Source organism: Marmota marmota, unplaced genomic scaffold (assembly GCF_001458135.2).
Source record: "Marmota marmota marmota unplaced genomic scaffold, marMar, whole genome shotgun sequence".
NCBI lineage: Eukaryota > Metazoa > Chordata > Mammalia > Rodentia > Sciuridae > Marmota > Marmota marmota.
Genome location: NW_026000019.1, coordinates 16,736,799 through 16,758,222, shown reverse-complemented (window position 1 = coordinate 16,758,222; position 21,424 = coordinate 16,736,799). Strand labels below are relative to the sequence as shown.

General features: G+C 33.1%; 1 protein-coding gene across 8 annotated transcripts in view; it reads right to left on the bottom strand.

The window, feature by feature from the left end:
• Cop1 (COP1 E3 ubiquitin ligase) overlaps nt 1-21,424 on the bottom strand; it is a 165,054-nt gene that overhangs the window by 55,541 nt on the left and 88,089 nt on the right. For all 8 annotated transcript variants that reach the window (XM_015491783.2, XM_015491786.2, XM_015491781.2 and 5 more), the window contains 4 exons: nt 7,727-7,870; nt 7,073-7,181; nt 6,583-6,664; nt 4,146-4,262 (listed from right to left, as the gene is read on the bottom strand). In XM_015491783.2, coding sequence (XP_015347269.1) covers nt 4,146-4,262; nt 6,583-6,664; nt 7,073-7,181; nt 7,727-7,870 — 452 coding nt within the window. The remainder of the gene's footprint in view (nt 1-4,145; nt 4,263-6,582; nt 6,665-7,072; nt 7,182-7,726; nt 7,871-21,424) is intronic.

Genomic DNA, 21,424 nt, shown 5'->3' with positions numbered 1-21,424 from the left:
TATTTGATAGCTTTAACAGGCAATAACTGGATAATCAATCTACAAATATCTATAATGTAGTAAGTAGAAATTCTATTTCTATTAAAAGTAAGAGAGCAATCCAAACAGACGGGAGAATAAACTCTAACAGTTAAGATGGTTATGCTCACATTCATCAATTGTGTGGTAAGATTTTCTTTCTTATTTTTTTCATTAATAGACTGCCCAAAGCAGCAGGCTTGCCATATCATCTTAATCAATCAGATAAGTCCTTCTAGAGAATGCAAGACTCAAAACAAAACTGTACTCTGGCTAGAGGGAGTATTCTCTCTATACACACACCCACACATTCTATACACTATGCCTATCTCCAAACAATATGATAACGAAAAGTCAATAGGATTCACATATTTTCCTAACCAAGAAAAAAATAAAAAGCAGATGATAATACTAGAGATAATTAGGAATATAATTTTATAATTAAACTTTTTCCACTTGTTATTTTACTCTCAATGGATCAATATAAGGAATATAAAGGATTTAAGATTTCTTTCTTAATGAGCAAACTGACTTAGCTGTACTTCCTGCTGTGGTTTTACTCCTGGTATAATTTTTAATCCATGTTCTCCTAGCTAACCATAAACAATTATATTATTCTCTTTTGGACTAAAGTGATTTTTAAAGGACTAAAGTGATGTTTAAAATATCTCAATTTACCATATCACTATGTCAAAAGCCCAAATTAGTGACAGAATTTTAATTGATATATGAGAAAATATTTCTTTTCATTTATCCAAAAGGACCATTCATAGTTGGTATGCTTACAACTTCACTACTACTGTCATAATGTTATAGTTTGAAAGCAACAATTGTAGGAAAAATTTCAAGCCTATTTAAATATGTGCATAAGTATACTTTCAACCTGACTGCTCCTACAGTAAAAGGTCGAAAGCTATGAGGCATATATTATTAGAGTATCTGCTGGTTTTTTTTGCAAAATAGGGCCAAAAATAAATATGTTTTATAGCTATAATTAAGGATCACTTTAACCAGGCTGCCTGTAAGAGCTCTTTCAACTTTGGGGTTGCATCTTAGAAGTCATTTTCTCTTTCCTCTTCAAAAAGGAAGCATTCATAATGTATCTTTGTTTTTAATGGGTATTATAAAAGTACAGAAAGAACTTTCATTTGTACAAAAGAGGTAGAATTTGATCTAAGGTAAAAATAGAGAGCAAAGGAAAACAAGAACTGAGTGTATGTATGAAAGGAGTTCAACTTCACATTTGTACAATTGAGAACAAGTATGTAGATGCATTTCCTTTGAAATACTGCGCTACAGACTGACCCCTACCCACAAGTTTCTCAGACAACACCAGTCGTCAATCACTATGTGCTCTCATCAGCGCAAACCCAGAGAAAGTGTGGCTGGTTGCTAAATTAGATAATTAATTCCTGATTATTACAGCAAGAAAGTCTGTGCTGCCTAGTTGTAATTTTTACTTTCATTAAATGAACTCATTCATTTATTCCAAAACTATTTTTTTTCTAATTTTCAGTTAGAAGTAATTACCATAAGAATAGGTGGTTACATTTTGTAATTCCCATTTCTTTGGAGTCATATGGACACTTAAAAACAATTAAAACTTCGTCTGCTAAAGAGTATAGGTTATAATGAAATATAGTTGAAAACATTTATGCCTAATAGAAGAAAAAGTAGGCCCAAATCTTCATTATGTCGGCTTAGGACCTGACTTCCTTTACAAGACTTCTACAAAAAGTAAAATTTTAAGAATCAATAAATGGGATAAATTCAAACTAAAAAGTTTCTTCTCAGGAAAGAAAACAATCAACAACATGAATAGAGAGCCTATATAATGGGAAAAAAAATCTTTACTACATGCACCTCAGACGGAGCACTAATCTCCTGGATATATAAAGAACTCAAAAAACTTTACCACCAACAAAACAAATAACCCAATCAATAAGGAACTGAACATACACTTTAAAGAAGAAGAAATACAATCAATCAACAAATATGAAAAAATGTTCATCATCTATAGTAATTAGAGAAATGCAAAAAAAAACTAAGATTTCATCTCACTCCAATCAGAATGGCAATTATCAAGAATATAAGCCATAATAAGTGTTCACAGTGATGTGTGGAAAAAGATATACACTGTTGGTGGGACTGCAAATTGGTGCAACCACCATAGAAAGCAGTATGGAGAGATCTCAGAAAACCTGGAATGGAATCACCATTTGACCCAGGTATCCCACTCCTTGGTCTATACTCAAAGGACTTAAAATCAGCATATTACAGTGATGCAGCCACATCAATGTTTACAGCAGCTCAATTCACAATAGATGAACTATGGAATCAACCTAGATGCCCTTCAACAGAGGAATGGATAAAAAAAAACTGTGGTATATATACACAATGAAATATTACTCAGCCTTAAAAAAGAATGAAATTATGGCACTTGCAGGTAATAGGACGGAACTAGAGAATATCATGCTAAGTGAAATAAACCAATACTAAAAAACTAAATGCTGAATGTTTTCTCTGGTAAGCGGATGCTGATTCATAGTGAGGCAGGGAGATAGGGAAAAATGAAGGAATTCTGTTTTGTGTAGAGGGGAGCGAGGGGATGGGTAGGATTGTGCGGATGGGAAGGACAGTAGAAAGAGACCAACATTATTACTCTATATACATGTATGATTACACTAGTGGAGTGACTCTGAACCATGTATATACAGAGGAATGAGAAGTTGTGCTTCATTTGCATGCTGTATGTAAAAATTCATTTTACTGTAAAATTAATTAACTAATTTTTTAAAAAGCTTACATGGAAAAGCAAATAATAAAATTAAATAAGAAATGTATGAAAATTTATACAGTTAATCATTACTGGTGTAAGACTGCCTACCAGCATTTTTAAAAATAGCTTCTGATCTTCTAAGAAGGAAAAAGTTTGAAGATGTGCCTATCTGTACATATTAATTTAATGCTGATAATATAATCTATCCATAAACAATGGGTAATGGTTAATGTGTGTTTATAAAACAGAACATACCTTAATAACAATAAACTAAGTATATTTTAATTGAATGCATGATAAAATATTAATAATGAAAACAACTAAAGAATTAATGCATGCCACAGTGTTTTATAAGAGTTTTATGCATAACATCCTTCTTTCACAATCATCAATGCAGAGATTAATGGAAGCAAGTACCAGCTAATCATTATAAAGAAAATTCCATATGCTAATAAAAAGAATTCTACCCATACCTACATGCCCTCTTCAAATTTATGAAATTTTATCAATTTCCCAGCGAAAGACAACTTGAGTTAAAAACAGTGAAAGGTATAATGCCAAAGTTTAAAGTATGCTTTCCCTTTTCTTAAATTTGCTATTGTTCTCATATTATGATAACTTATCTTTTTTGTAAACCTTGATGTTCTTAATTTTTAAAAAATCAGATTTTTACCAGGAAGAAGTTAAATTATGGTATTTGATATTTTAGTAAATATTCAAGAAGGGAAAAGATACAGAAGATAAAGGAATTAAGAATAAAGTAGCCATATGTTTTATCTTCTAACTCATGACTGTTTTTACAACGCAAAAGGACACTAACATTAAAATGACAGTACAATAGGTGTAATGTTGGAATGCCCCACCGAAATCCAGACAAATGGTAACTGAGGTTAAGAAATGTACTTTAGCAAATGATTCTTTGCTATTAAACAACAACCAATATTTTTCTTGAATACTTATACTATTAGCATGTACTCCATGATAAAAGACTGTATTATTCCCTGTCCCTAGTTTATGCATAGTAGGCACTCAATAAAAACTGCCAGAGGATTAGGCTTCCTTTAAAAAAAAAAAAAAAGCTATATTGTGCCTACAGAATATAGCTTGTTTAAATATCTTTATAAGTCAAAAAATCAACAAACTCAAATTATGTAATAAAGAGTGACAGAATAGTGCAATCAAGGTATATTAACTATGTAAATAAGGACAATATATCTCTAGTTTCAAGTCTAATAATGAAATAATGAGAACAAAATTTAAGCTCACAAAGGTAGCTATTTGTTTAAATAAAAAGCTCCTCTAGGCATGATAACCACATCAATCAAACAAATCTGCTTTCATTTCTTACCCGCACAGCCAAAAGCCAAATGGTATCTAGAAGAAGGGCTAAATTTAACACAGCACACGTTAGCCTTTGCCTCAATGCTTGCCACTGAATTGTCTAGGTTGGTAGACCACAGCTTCACTAAGGGAAAGACAATAAAGAGAAATAAATACATTAGCAAGTACTTCTGTAACTTGAAAAGTTTCCTTGTTATGACTGATGTGCTTTGTGCCAATTTGAAATAATTTGGTTTACCTGGACCAAAAAGTATGAATGCCTGAAGAACACAACAACTTATTTGAAGCCAACAAAGTCTAGCTTCAATGTCAAAGCCAAAATAAACAATGATTTTATACTGAGAGGTAATTCAGACCCACAAGAAAACTTAACTTAAAAGACAGGTAACAAGCCATGCAAGGTGGCTCACACTTGTAATCCCAGCAGCTTGGGAGGTGGGGGCAGGAGTATTATGAGTTCAAAGCCAGCCTCAGCAACTTAGTGAGGCCGTAAACAACTTTAGAAAGATCCTGTCTCTAAATAAAATATTTAAAAGGGTGGGGATATGGCTCAGCGGTTGAGTACCTCTGAATTCAATACTTAGTACCAAAGTAAAATTAAAAAAAAAATTAAATTAAATTAAAAGGACAGGTTAACAAAACAAGCAATCTAGAGTAAGGTGGCATATCCCTTACATGTGCATTCATTATAGTATTATTTAAATATGTGCTTAAGTGTACATACTCTGATAACATTATATATTTTCATATGTAAGAATATTTTTGGAACCGTCTATAGAAGTGCTTAAAGGGAAATGCGTAACAAAGCATTTATATTAGAAAAAAGGAGGTCTCAAAACGGTGACAAAACTTCACCTTAAACTCAAAAAAGGAGAGGAAATTAAGCCCAGATCAAGAAGAAAATATTAACAAATAAAAATCAATGAAGTCTCAATGCAATCCCTTCCAAATCCCCCAAGTATAAGGGTCTCAAATAGCCAAAATAATCTTTAAAAGAAACAAATAAGGACGACTCATCCTTCTTCATTTCAAAACAACTCTAGACTAATCAAAACAATGTGGTAACAGCACAAAGACATACATTAAAAAACCAATAACTAATGCAGAAAGACCAGAGATAAAACCTTGTATGGACAGTGGAATGATTTTTGAAAAGGGTGCTGACACCATTCAACATGGGAAAAGACAGTATTTTTAACAAGAGGTCCTGGGAAAACTGGATATCCATGTGTAAAAGAATAAAGTCGTGTCCTATACCATACACAAAATTTAAATAGATCAAAGACATAAATGTAAGAACTAAAACATTCCTAAAGGGAAACAAGGGAGAAAAGCTTCATGACATTTAATTTGACAGTGATTTCTTGGTTATGACACCAAAGGCACAGGCAACAACAACAACAAAAAACAACTTAAATTTCATCAAAATAAAAAAAAATTCATTCATCAAAGAACATTATTAACAAATTAAAAAGGCAACCACAGAATGGGAGAAAACATTTGCAAATCACATATCTGATAAGTGATTAACATCCAGAATATACAGATAATTCTTACAACCGAAGCAAATAAACCAAAAACAAAAACAAATAAGCTGATTAAAAGAGGAGACTTTGAATAGATAATTTTTCAAAAAAAAAAAAAATACATGAATGGCCAATGCATACATTAAAAAAAGATAATCAATAACAATAAATGTCAAAAAAGCAGAAATCAAAACCCCAATGAGCTACCACTTTGTTCCTAATATTAGGATCTTCAAACATATATTTAAAAAAATATAAACAAATAAATTAAAAGGGGAAAGGCAAGAGAAAGGAGGAAGGTAAGAAGGAAGGAAATAATAAGTGTTGAACGGATGTAGAGAAAACAGAATGCTTGCAATGCCAGACCTATTTTTGTCTATCTAACCATTAGTCTGGAAGTTACATGAAGAAAAGAACAAAAGGGCAAAGAATTTAAGGCTACTGACTCTAAGGTAAAAGAAATTTGTCCACAGAGCTTTATAAACCTAATAGAAGAATCATACCAGAAAAGCACAGTAAGAATAACAGAAAATGATAACAAAGATGGATAAACAAGAAAAAGAGAAAAAGTCAATTAAACAGGCAAAAAGAAATACAGAGGTTTTGCCTTAAAATATTATAAACTTTGTGAAGAGACTTTAGGATACACCAAAAACTTCCAAAGGACCTGGCTATAAGATGACAGCAATTTAAAATGTCATTATGTGGCACAAATCCAGAAAACATCATTATAAGAATGCAATACATTCATTTTTCCTTCACTCAAAAAAGAGAAACTGATTTTTGTAAATTATGTTTGGCATAGTTTATCAGTAATCACAAAGGAATGCCAGGAGACTTTCACTAAGTGTTTGTATCTCAGCCAATTAAAGGAATTAGCAGGAGAGGGTAATGCTAGGAGAGAGATTCAAATAGTACCTTTTGCATCATCAGAACCTGAAGCTAAAAGTTTAGGATCCATCAAATTAAAATCAACACTCCAACACCTCTTCTCGTGCTCCTGGATGTAAAAGGAAGACAAAAAGACTTAGAATATAGATCTTAAAATAAATAAAGTAAAATGAAACAACAAAATACTGATAACCAATTTATTGCTATGAAAGGGCAGGAAAGACAAGAGGCTAAAAAAACAAAAGCAACCTAAAATATTGATGCAAAGCAATTATAAATCTTTTTATATATACATTAACTAATATTATTATTTTTGGAAATTTATTTGAGAGATTGATAAAAACATCAAAGTCTGAAGAAATCCTTTGGATGAGGTATTACAATTATCACACATGTGTAAAAAATATCAAATAGTCTTCAAATCTGTAATCATAACACACATGAAGTTCTATAATTGTTAAGAAAATGAGGCAAAAATATAATTCTTATTCTTATATAACTAGTATCCTTAATTTACCTGATAGACCTTTGACCTCTGTCCTGTGAATCCATCCCATAGGATAACAGTGCCTTCATAATCACTGCTAGCTAACAAGTTCTTATGGTAGCTACTCCAACTGATACAGCTGAAAGAAAGTTAAAACTTACTTTACATATAAATAATAGGATATAAAGGATTTTAATGTGATCAGAAAGAGCAGCTTTTATTTAAAGTTCACAATCACAATTCTACCAACAACGCCTAGGTTTTTAAACTGAAAGTAATAAATCAAGTAATGGCCTTTAATCCTTTTTACTCTGATCACTAGTTGTAAGATGGATATGAGGTTACAGCTTTCAGTTGTAGAGAATCACACAAGCCAGATAAACTAGTTTGAACTGGGTTTCTGTATTTATATCCAAAAAATTTTGCCTTGACCAATGAACTTATGACTGAAATTTCAATTAAAATGTTCTAACAAAGTCAAACTTTCAACATTTATGGTTTTAGCTATTCTCAATTCCCCCAAATTCTACAACATCTAAAAAGATATTCTGTTTTAAGTCAATAACACATCCTCCATATATGCAGTGCAATTACATCATTCACCACGAATGTGTAAGGAATCTCATGGAAAGGTAAAACAATCTCTAATTATACATACCAAGGACAAGAAAACCATGTAAATACCTGATTTTGGAATTGCAAGTCATTTCATTCTCAGGGTAATGAATATCCACTGCATCCTGGATGACTGTGCCATATTCATAGACTTTAATCTTCTTTGTAACCCCAGCAATTGCAAAATAGTCACAGTCTCTGTCAAACTCAATACTAAGGAGGAAAAAGTATATAGTTTATCTCTTAAAATCATTTACCTATCCTTGTGACATTTACAAAAACAATTTTCAGAATTTTATACTTTCTAATTTTAAAGTGAAAATTATTTGATCTACATGAATAAAGGATCTATTTGAAATATGTTCAAATTATGCTAGGCCCATGTCCACGATAACACATCAAGATACATCAAGACAGCTAGCTGTGCATATACAGCTGTGCTTGCAGATAGGCTTTTGTTCAGCTTTTCAATTCAGCTCTACTAACCATAGTAAAATTTAATGGTTTGAATGGTTTGGTACATTATAAACATGTCAAAAGAATATTATCAATTAATTTTTGCACAAATTCTAGTTATTTCTTTTCCTGCCATTTTGTGACAGATTTCAGAGCACTTAATGCTATTTTAATAAAATAGCATACAAGCTGAAATACTGAACTGGGTGATGAAAAAGGGACAGAACACACATAAAAATTGAGCCATTTTTATCATTACTTTTCCCCAAATCCATTCCCGATATATCTCCCAAACAAAAGTGATCTCCAATATGGGTAAACAGCTGTTGAGGATTGTTTTAAATGTGAACAAATAAGGAGGTTAACAGATCTGTTTGTTTACTTTCACCTTTCCTTTCCATTATATTTAATAATTCTGTTCAGGATAATGTAAATTGTTCAGAAAATTGTTTTCTTAGTACCTGTTGGAATGTTACATATTTTTTTTTTTAAGCCATCATTGCCAGAATTCCTATCTTCATCCCAGTGCCAGTGAAGAAAAAGATAAAACCAAACTACAGCTTCTTGGATAGCTATCACAGTAAACTGTATAAACTGATGCATCAATAAATAATAACTCAACAAGTAATGCTCAATCAAGGAGTCGATTTACTTTGGGAGGAAATGGACATATTGATAGATTCCTCCGCTTTGAACTGCTTGCAGAACTTGCCTGGACTATGTATCACTTGTATACATTGTGAACTATCTGTTGGTGCAGCGAATTGTGGTAATGCTGGAGTATTTTTGCTGATGGTGTCACTGGTGGTACAATTTTTCAAAGGAGCCATCAATTGGCTTAGTGTCGTGGCATTTCTGTATCCTCCTCCCTTCTGCTAGTGATGGTCTAAATTTTGGGGGCCAACAGAGGTAAGGCAAAGAACCTCACCCCCCCACTGGCACCAAGGCCAAATTTGGGGGCCAACAGAGGTGAGGCAAAGAACCTCACCCCCCCACTGGTGCATAGGACTATCCACAAGTATGGCTGTATGCTGGACCGGTAGTCAGTGACGGGTATGATCCAATTGCAGTGGTACCAACCTAAGACAGGAGGCTGACGCCTTGAGGTCAGCTCATCCGATGACCGGTAAGAGTCATATGTAGTACTGGACAGCCTAACAGGCACAGTCCCTAAGCCACATGCTTGGTGCTTAATTAAACAGAAGGGGGGGGGGGATGCTGAGAGCCATAGCCGAGTAGGAATGAAGCATGGCATTTTTGGTTGCATGGCATTTTTGGTTGAAAGGTGACGCCAGCAAGCCACTGAGATGATAATGGTTATGTTAAGATGTATATTCACTTGGATATTAGACCCCTGCTGTCCACCTCGGCCTGCTACTTTGGAGCTCTCGCGGGGATTCCCAGAGAGTTCCTATTGGTTGGGGAAGTGTGGTAGGAGAGATTTCCGGAGGAGGGAGTGCCGGTTAGTGTGGTGTGTCCCGGGAGAAGGCCACGTGCGTGGCGTTCACGGGAGTTCGGAAATAAAGTTTGTTCCTGCTCGAGTGGCTTGTGATTTTGTGCCCAGCCAGACTGCGGCACCAATACATATCACTTATATTACAAATAGGGGCAGCAATCCTTAAACTCTTTCCCTTCATTTAGAGTTAACTTGGGGAATTCAGTCCTATTTCTTAGTGATCTTATTGTTTGTTTAAAGGCAAATTTCAAAGTAAGCTATTTCAAAGCAAAGTACAAGCTCTTATTAACTTTTGAGGAACTTAAGGTGGAGCCTCAACAAAGTCATTGTTATATAACTAGCTAGGAATCCAAGTGGCCTAATGGAAGTAAAAATTGAAAAGAATCATCACATACATTACTTCTCCACATGATTTAAGCATCCTCCCTAGTCGTTTAGCTATAAATCTAGACTACATGATAATTCTCACTGATCTACAATTATATCATAATAATAACAATGTCCATGTATGATTCACTATTAAACATTTTGCAGGTATTAACTCATTTAATCTAACACCCCTATGAGGTGGTTATTATTTATTATCATCATCCATATTTTTAGATGAAAACAATAGGAATTAAAGTAACCTGCTCAAAATCAGCTATCTTACATGTGATTGAGATAGCATTTTTAAAAAATCAGGTAATCTGGCATTAGAGTTGATGCCAATGATTATTTGTGTACAAGTCGGAATGTAAAGTATAAAGGTTAAGGCTTAACATGAAATAAAACTAGATATGAATGTGCCTTCTGCAACCATGTATGGGAATTTCTTCTCAAATACTTGCATATGTCAAATGTTCATTAAAGGCATATAAATATAAACACCTACATGATGTCATATACCTTTACTGAACAATTAATGGTTAGTTAATCATTTAATAAGAAACTTACTAAGCTGGTGATGATGGATAAAAAAGGGTAAGTACACATTAAGAATATTTCCATTCAAGACAGTGTGATGTCAATTTATTCACGAACTTTAGTTTCTTCTTTAATTTTACATAATTTTTGCAAGAATTTTATTAAGTGTAACTAACTATGGCACAATTCAGCAAATGTTCCCTCCAATAAAATATGACTATATAGCAATGTAATGGATTAATCTGTACACTAATCTTAATTGAACTGCTGCCCAGCTACCATTTGCTGTGCTGTAGACACTATCACAGCAGAATTATATTGATGGCAAATATTCATGTATCTCAACTCAATTTTATTTTCACAGCCTCATGTCACTGAAGGAGAAATAATACTATATTTGGTAAATAACAGAGCAAAGCAAAGTACAAGCTCTTATTAACTTTTGAGGAATTTATATAAGAACCGAAATCCTGTCTTCAACTTAGGAGGTTTTGGTGTGCCTGAGACTTCAAGTGAGAACCAGTTAAATCATGCCTAAATGCTCTTTTGCTCACTTATAAACATACACAGCTAATAAAACAATAGCATTACAATGTTGTACTAGTAAAAGTATGCCACTGAAAAACATACCATTAGTAAACTATTAGTTTTTAATATAAAAAAGCTTTAATATTAAACAGCAACTTATTAAATCAAGTTCAAAGATACTGAAGAGAAAACTGACACAAACTATCAAAACAGCTGATACAATGACTTAAAGTGTATTATTTTTTCTGTTACCCTGTTGTTACAGACAGTTCTGTCCTTTTTTGTAACCCAGTTTATTATTTAGCTACATTAGTCCACTTTTACATTTCACACTAAAAAATTAACATTTTGATTTGATTTCATTGCTATTATTTTCTTATGTTTTGGATATTTCACTTTTACTATAGTCGCATAACACAAAAATAATACAAAAGTGTACCATGACTAGATAGGCTGAGACAAAAGGTAAGCAAAGTAAGTGAAATGTATCTGCTTATGCAATTTAAATCTTAAAAATAACTGTAAGAAGTCTTGCTATTATATAAAATCCACTTCTGCCCTATGTTATCACCAGCAATTATTAAACCCACTGGTTTATGAAAAATTTACTGTAATGATAAATTTGATTTCACAGGATGTTTTTAACTCAAAATACACAAATTTCCTCTGAAAAATATACTGGAAACTTACTTTAAACATGGCTGTTTTTTTCTTTCATACTTTGAAATATTTCAACTGTTTAAAGAAAGTGATTTATGTGAACAGTTGAAAAACACAATTCAGTTATAAAAAACTAGTTATATTCTTTGTCAAAAGGGCCATCAATCAACTGATTAAGCAGCAAGGCAACAGACCACATAGAACACCAGATTAATGCATACTTCAGGTATAATGTGGCACACATATTGCAAAGCTGTCAATATGCCCAAGAAATGAATTTTGTCAGTGTTCCTACAGTCTGTTATACCTTTTTGCAATTATAAAATACGTATTAACAAACAAGGTAGATTAATATCCCTGAACACTGGAACCCAATTTATCAAAGGAAAGTATCAAGTAAGAACAGTTGTTAAAAAATCTCATTCATTATTATCAGTGTGTCACAAGAATAACAGGTAACCATAATTTCAAAGAAACAGAATATACATTAAGAAATTGATCATTAATGAAAAGAAATGGGCAGATCTTTAAATAACACAAACATGAGTAAGGTCAATAAAGAATTGGTGTCATTAAGCCTCCTCTCAAATTAATCAATATTAATAGATAAACTCCCACTACATATATAATACTTACTATATGTCAAGCATTGTTTTTAAGAATTGTACATAAATTAAGTCTTTACTAAATGGATAAAGAAACTAAGGTATACTGATGTTCAATAATTTGACCAAGATTATGTTACATAATTAAAACCATCTAGTTTCAGAGTCTATGCTCCCAATCATTATGCAAACTGCCATTGTAATGTTAATAAATGGGCTGGTCTCTAAAGATCATACACACAGACAAGAATAACAATAAAGAATAACACTATACACTATTTTATACATAGTGATAACAGAAATTCAACTTGAGCAAGAAGTTAATATGAGGAGGGAAAAGAATAAGGTAGGCTCACAGGGTTCATAATTAGTAGGAATGATTGTACATAGTATAATCAAATCAGTTAAGTTAAAACACGCACAGGAATTCAGAAGTCAATGGTTCCTGAGGCCCACCTAAATTAAAGAATGATGCATGAATATTTTCAGTAATCAAATATTTGGAGGACCTGTTATCTGCCAGATACTGACTGAGCCGATGAAAAATCAAGATATAAAAAAACAAAAACAGGGCTGGGGTTGTAGCTCAGTGGTAGATCACTCACCTAGAATGAGTGAGGCACTGGGTTTGATCCTCAGCACCACATAAAAAATAAGTAAATAAAGTAAAGATATTGTGTCCATTTACAACTAAAAAAATATATTTAAAAAACAAAACAAAAACAAACAGTATTTGAGAGATCCATAGAAGAATGTCAAGTATGTCACATAATTTTCATTTTCTATGATGAAAAATTTAATCTCCCACTAATTGTGGAAAATCTTCCAACACAGCTTGAATGTTCTGAAACTTTTTTATTAAAAAAAATATGTAGCCAACAGTAAAAATGTACAGGATAAAAAGGTCTTCCTTCCAGGATTTCCAAATAAGCCTCCAATAATTTTAGTTTCTATATCCTAATAAGAATTTTCCTATGCACAAACATGTGGGAATTCACATTTTTTAACTAAACACATGAAATGGCATTATACATACTGGTTTTCATAAGTGTTTTTCCCCTCAACTAACAGTATCTTGTAATCATTTCATATCTGTATATATTAGCATTCTTTCATTCTTTCCCAAGGATTGCATAGAATTCCATCACATGAATATATCATGAATTTAATCAGTTTACTATAGTAATTATAATTAACTGAGTAAAATAATTAATTTCTAAAGTTTTATTGTGCAATTATATCCTCCTATTATTTCTCACATATTGAAGAATATTCTTAAATGTTTAAGTCCATTTATCCCAGGACATAAGTGCTACATCAAACATTATGTGCATTTTAATATAAGTAAAAGATAAACCTCTCACCATCCTCATAGTGCTCCTAACTACGTCCATTCCTTCCCTAACTATTCCGTTTATCTAATTGAATCTGCTCACCCCTGAAAACACTGCTTTCCCTGAAGCCCTTCTGCAAGCCATGTTCAGAGACTTTTACATGGAGTCAGTGTTCTCCTTGCTATACAGCATCTTCTAACCATTTTCTCTCTTAAATGCCCCAGCTTAAAAATCTCCTGTAACATAAACCACCCAATATTTCTCTCCTTGTTACTCCTTCTATCACCCCATGCATTCTTGGAAATCTTTAATTATCAGTTCACTGTCTCTGCCTCCGAATCCACTCCTGTCACAATTCTTAGTTTTATCATCTATACGTCCTCTTCTCCAAATATCTTTTATTCTTTCCACTCCATACAACAACAATGATTATATCCTAGACATATGCATTAACTATGCCCCCTCTATAAGATCAAATTAACCTGACTTAGCACTTTCTGACAACCATCCCCATTCTTTCCAGATGATTTTGCTCTTCAGTTTATTGAAAATATAAAAAGAAACAAGAAGGTAATTTTCAACGGCTTCCATCAACACAGTCTTCACTTACCAGCATTTATCCCAACATACTTTGATATACTATGCTACTTCTCTTGTCATTCCAAAATGAGTGATCCAAGTTGCCAGATCTGATCAGAAGATCATCTGTATCCCTTGCTTACCTTCCTAAATTCTACATCCTTTCTCATATCATCAACTTTTCCATCTATCCTGGATCTTTTCCACAAGCCATTCAAAGTTTTTCTTTCTTATCAAGTTTAAAAAAAAAAAAAATCTCTTGCAAACCTATTTTAGCTACCATCCTGTTGCTTTTCTAACAGAAGAACTTTGCACACACACAAAAGTTCACACTCAATCCAATTTGTCTTCTCCACTCTCTTTAACTTCTTGGAACCAAGCTTTTACCATTGTAAGTGTTGTTACAAGGTCAACAATGACCTCCAGGTTGCTAAATGTAATAGTTAACTGTGAATTCTTAACTTGAACCCACCTCATTGGCAGTTACATCACATTCTACTTTACTTCCTCCTCATCATCACTTTTATATTTTAAGTATCCCAGAGCTAAATCTATGTACCTCGTCGCCTTTTAATCTTCATGAATTTCTTTGGTGGTCTTATCCCCTATCACAATTTTGTACACTCATGATTATGTGATGTGTATCTCAGATACCAGATTTCTTTCTGCACTAATACCTCATGCCTGACAGCTCCAATTTTAATTTAACAGGCATCTTTGTCCTAAATTGAGTTTCTGAATACCCTGCCAAGCATTATCTTCATCTTATTAATTAACCATCTCCTTATTAACTTTAACCAACAGCATCGTTCAGCCCTATCTCTAAAATATATCCAAAGTCTAAGCACTCCTTGCTGATTTCTTAGTCCTTCTGGGCTTCTGTAACAAAATACCTAAAACTGGGTAATCTATAAATAAGAGAAATTTATTTCTCACAGTTCTGAAGGATGGAAGTACAAGATCAAGATTTGTTATCTGGCAAAGGCCTCATTCCTGAGTCTCCTGTGGCAATAAATGGAGAAAGGGATAGGGGGTCTCTAAGCTTCTTTTGTAAGGACACATTCCACTCACTCTTAAGGATCCCCATCCAAATACCTTCATACTGGAGATTAGGTTTCTACAAATGAATATCGGTGGTGGTGGTGGTAAAGGGGGAACAACAAAAACATTCAAACCAAAGCACTGGCTCAATGTTACTATTCTCAATGAAGTCACAATATTTCTTATCTGTATTATTATAAAAGGCTCTTTACTAGTATCATTTCTTCCCATATTTAACCTCCTAAAATCCATAATCTATTCTCAACACAAGTCACATCATCATTCCATTGGTTCAAAATACTTAATGGCTTATTATGTAACCTTCTGAAAAAGGTGAAGTGATTACAAAATGGTAATCACTTGTTCCAGCTTCCCTTGTTACAGCTACCCTAGTCTCAAGGGTACACCTAAGAAATTCCACACCTCTTTCCATCCAGGCATACAGCACCTGATAAAACCTGAGGATGTAGTACTCTTCTCTCAGTATGTACATGGCAAACACTTCCTCTCTTCCATTAGGTCTTAACTCGACATCAGCTTCTTATTAAGGCCATTTACCTAACTTGCTTCAAGCAGCTACCTTGAGTCTGCCTCTATCCCATGCTTCCTTGCATTATTTTCTTTATTCCTTTTTTACTGTTTTCCATAGGATTTTAAACAACTGTAACCTGAATTTTCTTTTAAAAGTTTGCCAGTTTCGTTCATTTCTATTTAAATATTCAATCTATCTGGAATTTGTTTTATGATGAGTGCACTAAGTATTTTATTTTTCACATGAAGAATAATGTTTATATTGTATTTACTAAATTCCTACAAGAATGTGGGATGACATTCTCTGTATTCTTACACCACACAGTTTTAATTAAAATTTCATCATAATATGTGGTAACATCTTGTAGGAACCGGTGCCCTCTCATTAACCCCTACTCTTGCTTTTTGGTGCTGGAAATTGAACCCAGGGGAGTTTTTGTTTTGGTTTGGTTTTGATTGGTTTGTTTTGTGACAGGATCTCACTGAGTTACTGAGTATGGTCTCAAACTTGTCAACCTTCTGCCTCAGCCCCCAACAACCTGCCCAGCTTGCCTTCTCATTATTCTTTATCCTCTGAATTTTCATTGGTAAACTGTATTTTAAAGTTTGAAAACAACTTATCTATTTCCTAAACCAAATGTATCCATTGGCATTTTCATTACAATCATGTAAAATTTATACACCGATTTTTATGATGTGTTTCCATCTAGGAATATGTTGTTTCTATTTGTTTAAGATATTGTTAATTAAACAAAATTTAAAGTTTTCTTCTTTTAGATGTCTCACTTTTTCCAGTTAGGTGTGTCCTTACATTATTTTCTATTTGTCAACTTTATTTTTTCCTATCATAATTTATTAGTCCATAAAGATTTTTGTTTCCTTTTAGGGCCTGGCCTGTCTAGATCACTTACATTCCCTAGAAAATAATCTCTTTCATTCAAGTTCCCCAAATTACCTACAACAGATTTGAGCACAGTTTTTTCTTAGTGTTTTTTTCTTCCTATGTACTGGCAGTCATTTCCCCAGTTTCTTTCTTTCTTTTTCTTTTTTTAATGTACTCATGGTTTCTCCTAGTTTTACTTAATCAGGTTAACTAGCAATCTGCATCATCTGTTTTAAAAAGACTATGGATTGATTTAATAATTATTTTCATAATGTATTACTTTTATCCTACTTATTTCTATTTTATTTAGATTTATTTTGCTCTTTCTCTGGCTTCTTTGGTTAGGTGCTTAACTACATTCTTCCCATACTTTCTTTATCAGTAAGGGCTGAAAGCAAGAAGTTCATTCTCAGCACTGAGCTATCTCTACAGGTTCCAACACAGAGAAGTTTCATCACAGTAGCTTCATCTCCCTTTTGATCTTTAGAGCTGCCTAACAGCATTTAGATTTACCTGTAGGTTGGGTTTTTTTTCCCCCTACCAGGAATTGAACCCAGAAGCATTTAACCAAAGAGCCACATCCCCAGCTCTTTTTTATTTTTAAGACAAGGTCTCATTAAGTTGTTTAGGGCTTTGCTAAATTGCTGAGGCTGACCTTGAACTAGGCCATCCTCATGCCTTGGTCTCCAGAGCTGCTGGAATTACAGGTGTGTGCAACTATGCCTGGCACATGATAAGTTTTTATCATCTCCTAGATTTATCTCAGTCCATTATCTCCTAATCATCTTATTCCATATTGTGATCAGAGAATGCATTCTCTACTCTTTTATTTTTCTATAATTTGAAGTTTGGTATATGATCAAGATTTTGCACATTTTCTGATATTCCAAAGATAGTTTAAATAAAAGTTTATTCTTTATCAGTGTTTGTATATATGCTCTAGCTTGTTACAAAACCATTTAAAACTTACATAGTTTTATTTTTGGTCCACTCAGCCTGTCATGGATCTGCTTTAAAGTCTCAATTAAATATTTAAATATGCTTCTTTTCTCTTAGAGTTAACACAGGGATTTTTACTTAAACTCCACCATGGACTGGACCCAATCATTACAACATTGTGTGTGTGTGTGCGCGCGCGCACGCACGCAAAAGAAAAATGGCAGATTAAGGCAGAGTGAAGGACAGAAACTAAGAAATTGAAATTCAATGCTTTCTAACCTGAATTAAATCTCATTTTCAACACTCACAGCTCTTGTATTTTAAGAACTCTTAAATATAGCACACACACATGTTTTACATTGTGATTTATCATCAAAGTATTTTCCTTTTGACAGGAGTTTTTGCCTATATACACTTATCAATCACATTTTCTGTGATAATATGTATTGTTTCAACTGAGTTTTTTTTAGAGATCCAAATTGTTTAAATTAATTATTTTTCAAAGAGATGTTAACATCCATGTTAAATTAAGACGTTTTAAAGTTAATCAAATTCTTAATTCTTTTAGATGTCAATCACTCCTCTTTAGAGGGGATATTTTGGTCCTATCTCATTAAAAGAAAAAAAAAAACTAACATTATTGTTTAGAGCAGTTTTAGGTTCACAGCAAAACTATAGTGAAGGTATAGATTTTCTCCATACCCTTGCCCCCAAACATACATAGCATTCCTCATTATTGACATCGCCCAACAGAATGGTATATTTGAGGCACACAGACACAGCATTACCATTTAAATTGCATAATATACATTGAGTTAAGAGGAAGCTACTGTTGCTGCTTTATGTATGGTTTACAATCTCCGGTGCTCAACTTTGATCTTCAATCCCTTATTACAAGTTTTAAATTTCCCATTTTTTTTAAAATTTTAATTGCTTTCTGCTTGAAACATTTAAATTCTTTATTTTCTCTGACTGAACCCTGTCTACTTCAATTTAAACGTCTCCTTCTCAAATCATTTCTTTTCCTGAAGCACATGTCAAACATTCTCTAAACTCCCTTCATTTTGGCTTAATTTAAAATGTCTGCATTTATGCTCATCTTGAAATAACTTTCCCAAATAGAGAATTCTAGCTTGACTATCATTTTTAGAATCTTGATAATGCCATTCTAATGTTTACTTGTTTTCAATGTTACAGTTGAGAAATGTACTGAAATCAACTGCATTTTCAATTAAAAGAAGTTTTTATCATCTGTTTTCTCTTTGTTGTTTTATAAATGGGAATAAATCATAGTATTTCTGCCTAGTAACAAAAAAAATTATCTTATAAATTACTGTAGAAATACAGAATTCAATGAATCTACTTAGTCTCTACCCTGAGCACAGGACAGTTATTTTTGCTTTCCCTCTTCCCACCTACTGATTATACTTGACCACATTTTCTACTTTCAAAGATATTTACACCTCTCACCTTTGTGCAAGTGCAAAATCTATAAATTATCTAAGCACGAAAATGAACTTCACTTTTATGAGACAAACTACCCTGCACTTCTAATACTGAACATTCCAAAGTTATTCATTACTTAAGTAGGTGTAAGTATCTGATTAATTCATTAATTCATTACACTGGCTACTATGTGGCTATTAAACTGTTTTAATACATATGGTTTATTAAAAAATAATCATGACCTTTCCCTGAAGATTATAAATATTTTCTATCAGAATTTCTTCTTTTCAAAGCTCTTAATCTACAGCAACATTTCTCAGACAAGTACCATTAGTATCACATGGGAATTTGTTAGAAATCCACGTTTTTTCCCCCTATACAGACTAGATCATCAGAAATTATGGGAGTGGGGCTCTGCAATCTTATTTTAACAAGCTCTAGTTCTAATTCCGAAGCACTATTCTAAGGGTAAGCTTGTAAATCTGAAATTATAACACTAACATTTACTCAGTATTTACAATGTGCCACATAAAATGCTAGAATAATTTCAAGTTCTCATTTCATCTCATTTAAATAAGATTAATTGGGCCTATTTCTACATAGAATAGATAACAAAGAAATAAGATCACATTTTTTTTTTCATCCAAATGAAACTTTACTCATGCAAACTGCTCTTTCTAGCCTCTACTTCAAATTTGGAGTTGTACTCCAAAGATTCATAAAGGCTTTCTCCTGCAGAGGTAGTCTACACAACTGAATATATGTGAATTATATTTCTTTAACTTTCCTCTACATGTTTTCTCCAGAGACTATGCTCGAAGTTTATCTTCCTCTTAAACTTGCTAAGCACAAAGATAGCCCAGTTTTTAACAACAATTTCTACTTTCAACCACAAAGTTATGCAAAAAATGACATGATTTGGGATACATAGAAAGAATAGAAGAAAGTATGTTAGTGTCATAACAAACTACAACCACTACTTCTTCCATCAATGTAAGATGACATATGGAAACTGCACAGCTCTTAAAAGATTTTTTAATTCCCAGCGACCTAATCTCCAAAAGTATCTGCCTCCATGCCCACTTTCTTCTCCTTTCCTCTTACTACCCAGCAGGGAACTTTCAGCCTAAAACACTGTTCAGCAAATAACTGCTTTAAAAGATGGATCCCAGGCAAAATTTAGGAAGAAAATCTTCTCTTCTGCACTTCCATTCATCTTATTTTTCCACAGTCCTATACAGCCAGTGACTTTTAAGACAATGATAAAAATATATTCTGATTCAGAGAGGCAGGGCAGGTGTGTGTGTGTGTGTGTGTGTGTGTGTGTGTGTGTGTGTTGTGGGGGGGATACTGGCAGTCCTTAAAAGTATATCTCTTTTTTAAAAATCCAGTTAATAAGTGCTTGGAGATCTGTTAAATAAAAATTTAAAATTCAATAGCACTCTACAATCAAAAGCATATTAAAGCTGGACATGGTGTTATACGCCTGTAATCATAGCAATTTATGGGGCTGAGGCAGGAGGATTCCAACTTCTAAGGCCAGCCTCAGCCACTTGGCAAGGCTCTATACAACTTAGTGGGATCCTGATTCAAAATAAAAAATAAATACAGCTGGGAATGTGGCTCAGGGGATAAGTGCTCCTGGACTCAATCCCTGGTATCAAACAAAACACAAACATGTTAAAAGTTACAGTTACCCTAAATCTGACCTGGATCAAAATTCATTATAAACTGATGTTTAGCAAAAATAATCTTTTATTTTTAAATAGCTACTTTAAAAACAAAATTTGAATGTTTTGAACTATGCAAAAAGAGACCGCTTGAATGTAACAACATTAAATTAAAATTAAAAAATGTTCATCATTTAGGCCTAGTTAACAAGCGAATAATAGAGGTACCAGAACCTGAAAAGAATGAATTACTTTTCCTATGGGTGTCTGAGAAGTAAATTGAGTTATCATCAATGAATGCCTCAATATATGAACATTTTCTTTTCATGAATTTAGTAATGCCTGACATAACTCAATTTCAACAATTTGAATAAACATAAACAAAAATGTTCAAATAATCTGTGGTGGATTGTATAACAATTTTGACCATAACACTTTAGGTATTTAAAAATCAAATCAGGAGGACCAACCCAGATGCCCTTCAGTAGATGAATGAATAGGGAAAATATATACACAATGGAATATTACTCAGCATTAAAAGAGAACAAAATTATGGAATTTGAAGGGTAAATGGATGGATTTGGAGAATATTATGCTAAGTGCAGTAAGCCAACCCCAAAAAAGCCAAATGCTAAATGTTTTCTCTGATATGAGGATGCTGACTCATAATAGGGATGGTGGGGGGCATGGGAGAAATGGAGAAACTTTATAGATACAGCAAAGGGGGGGGGGG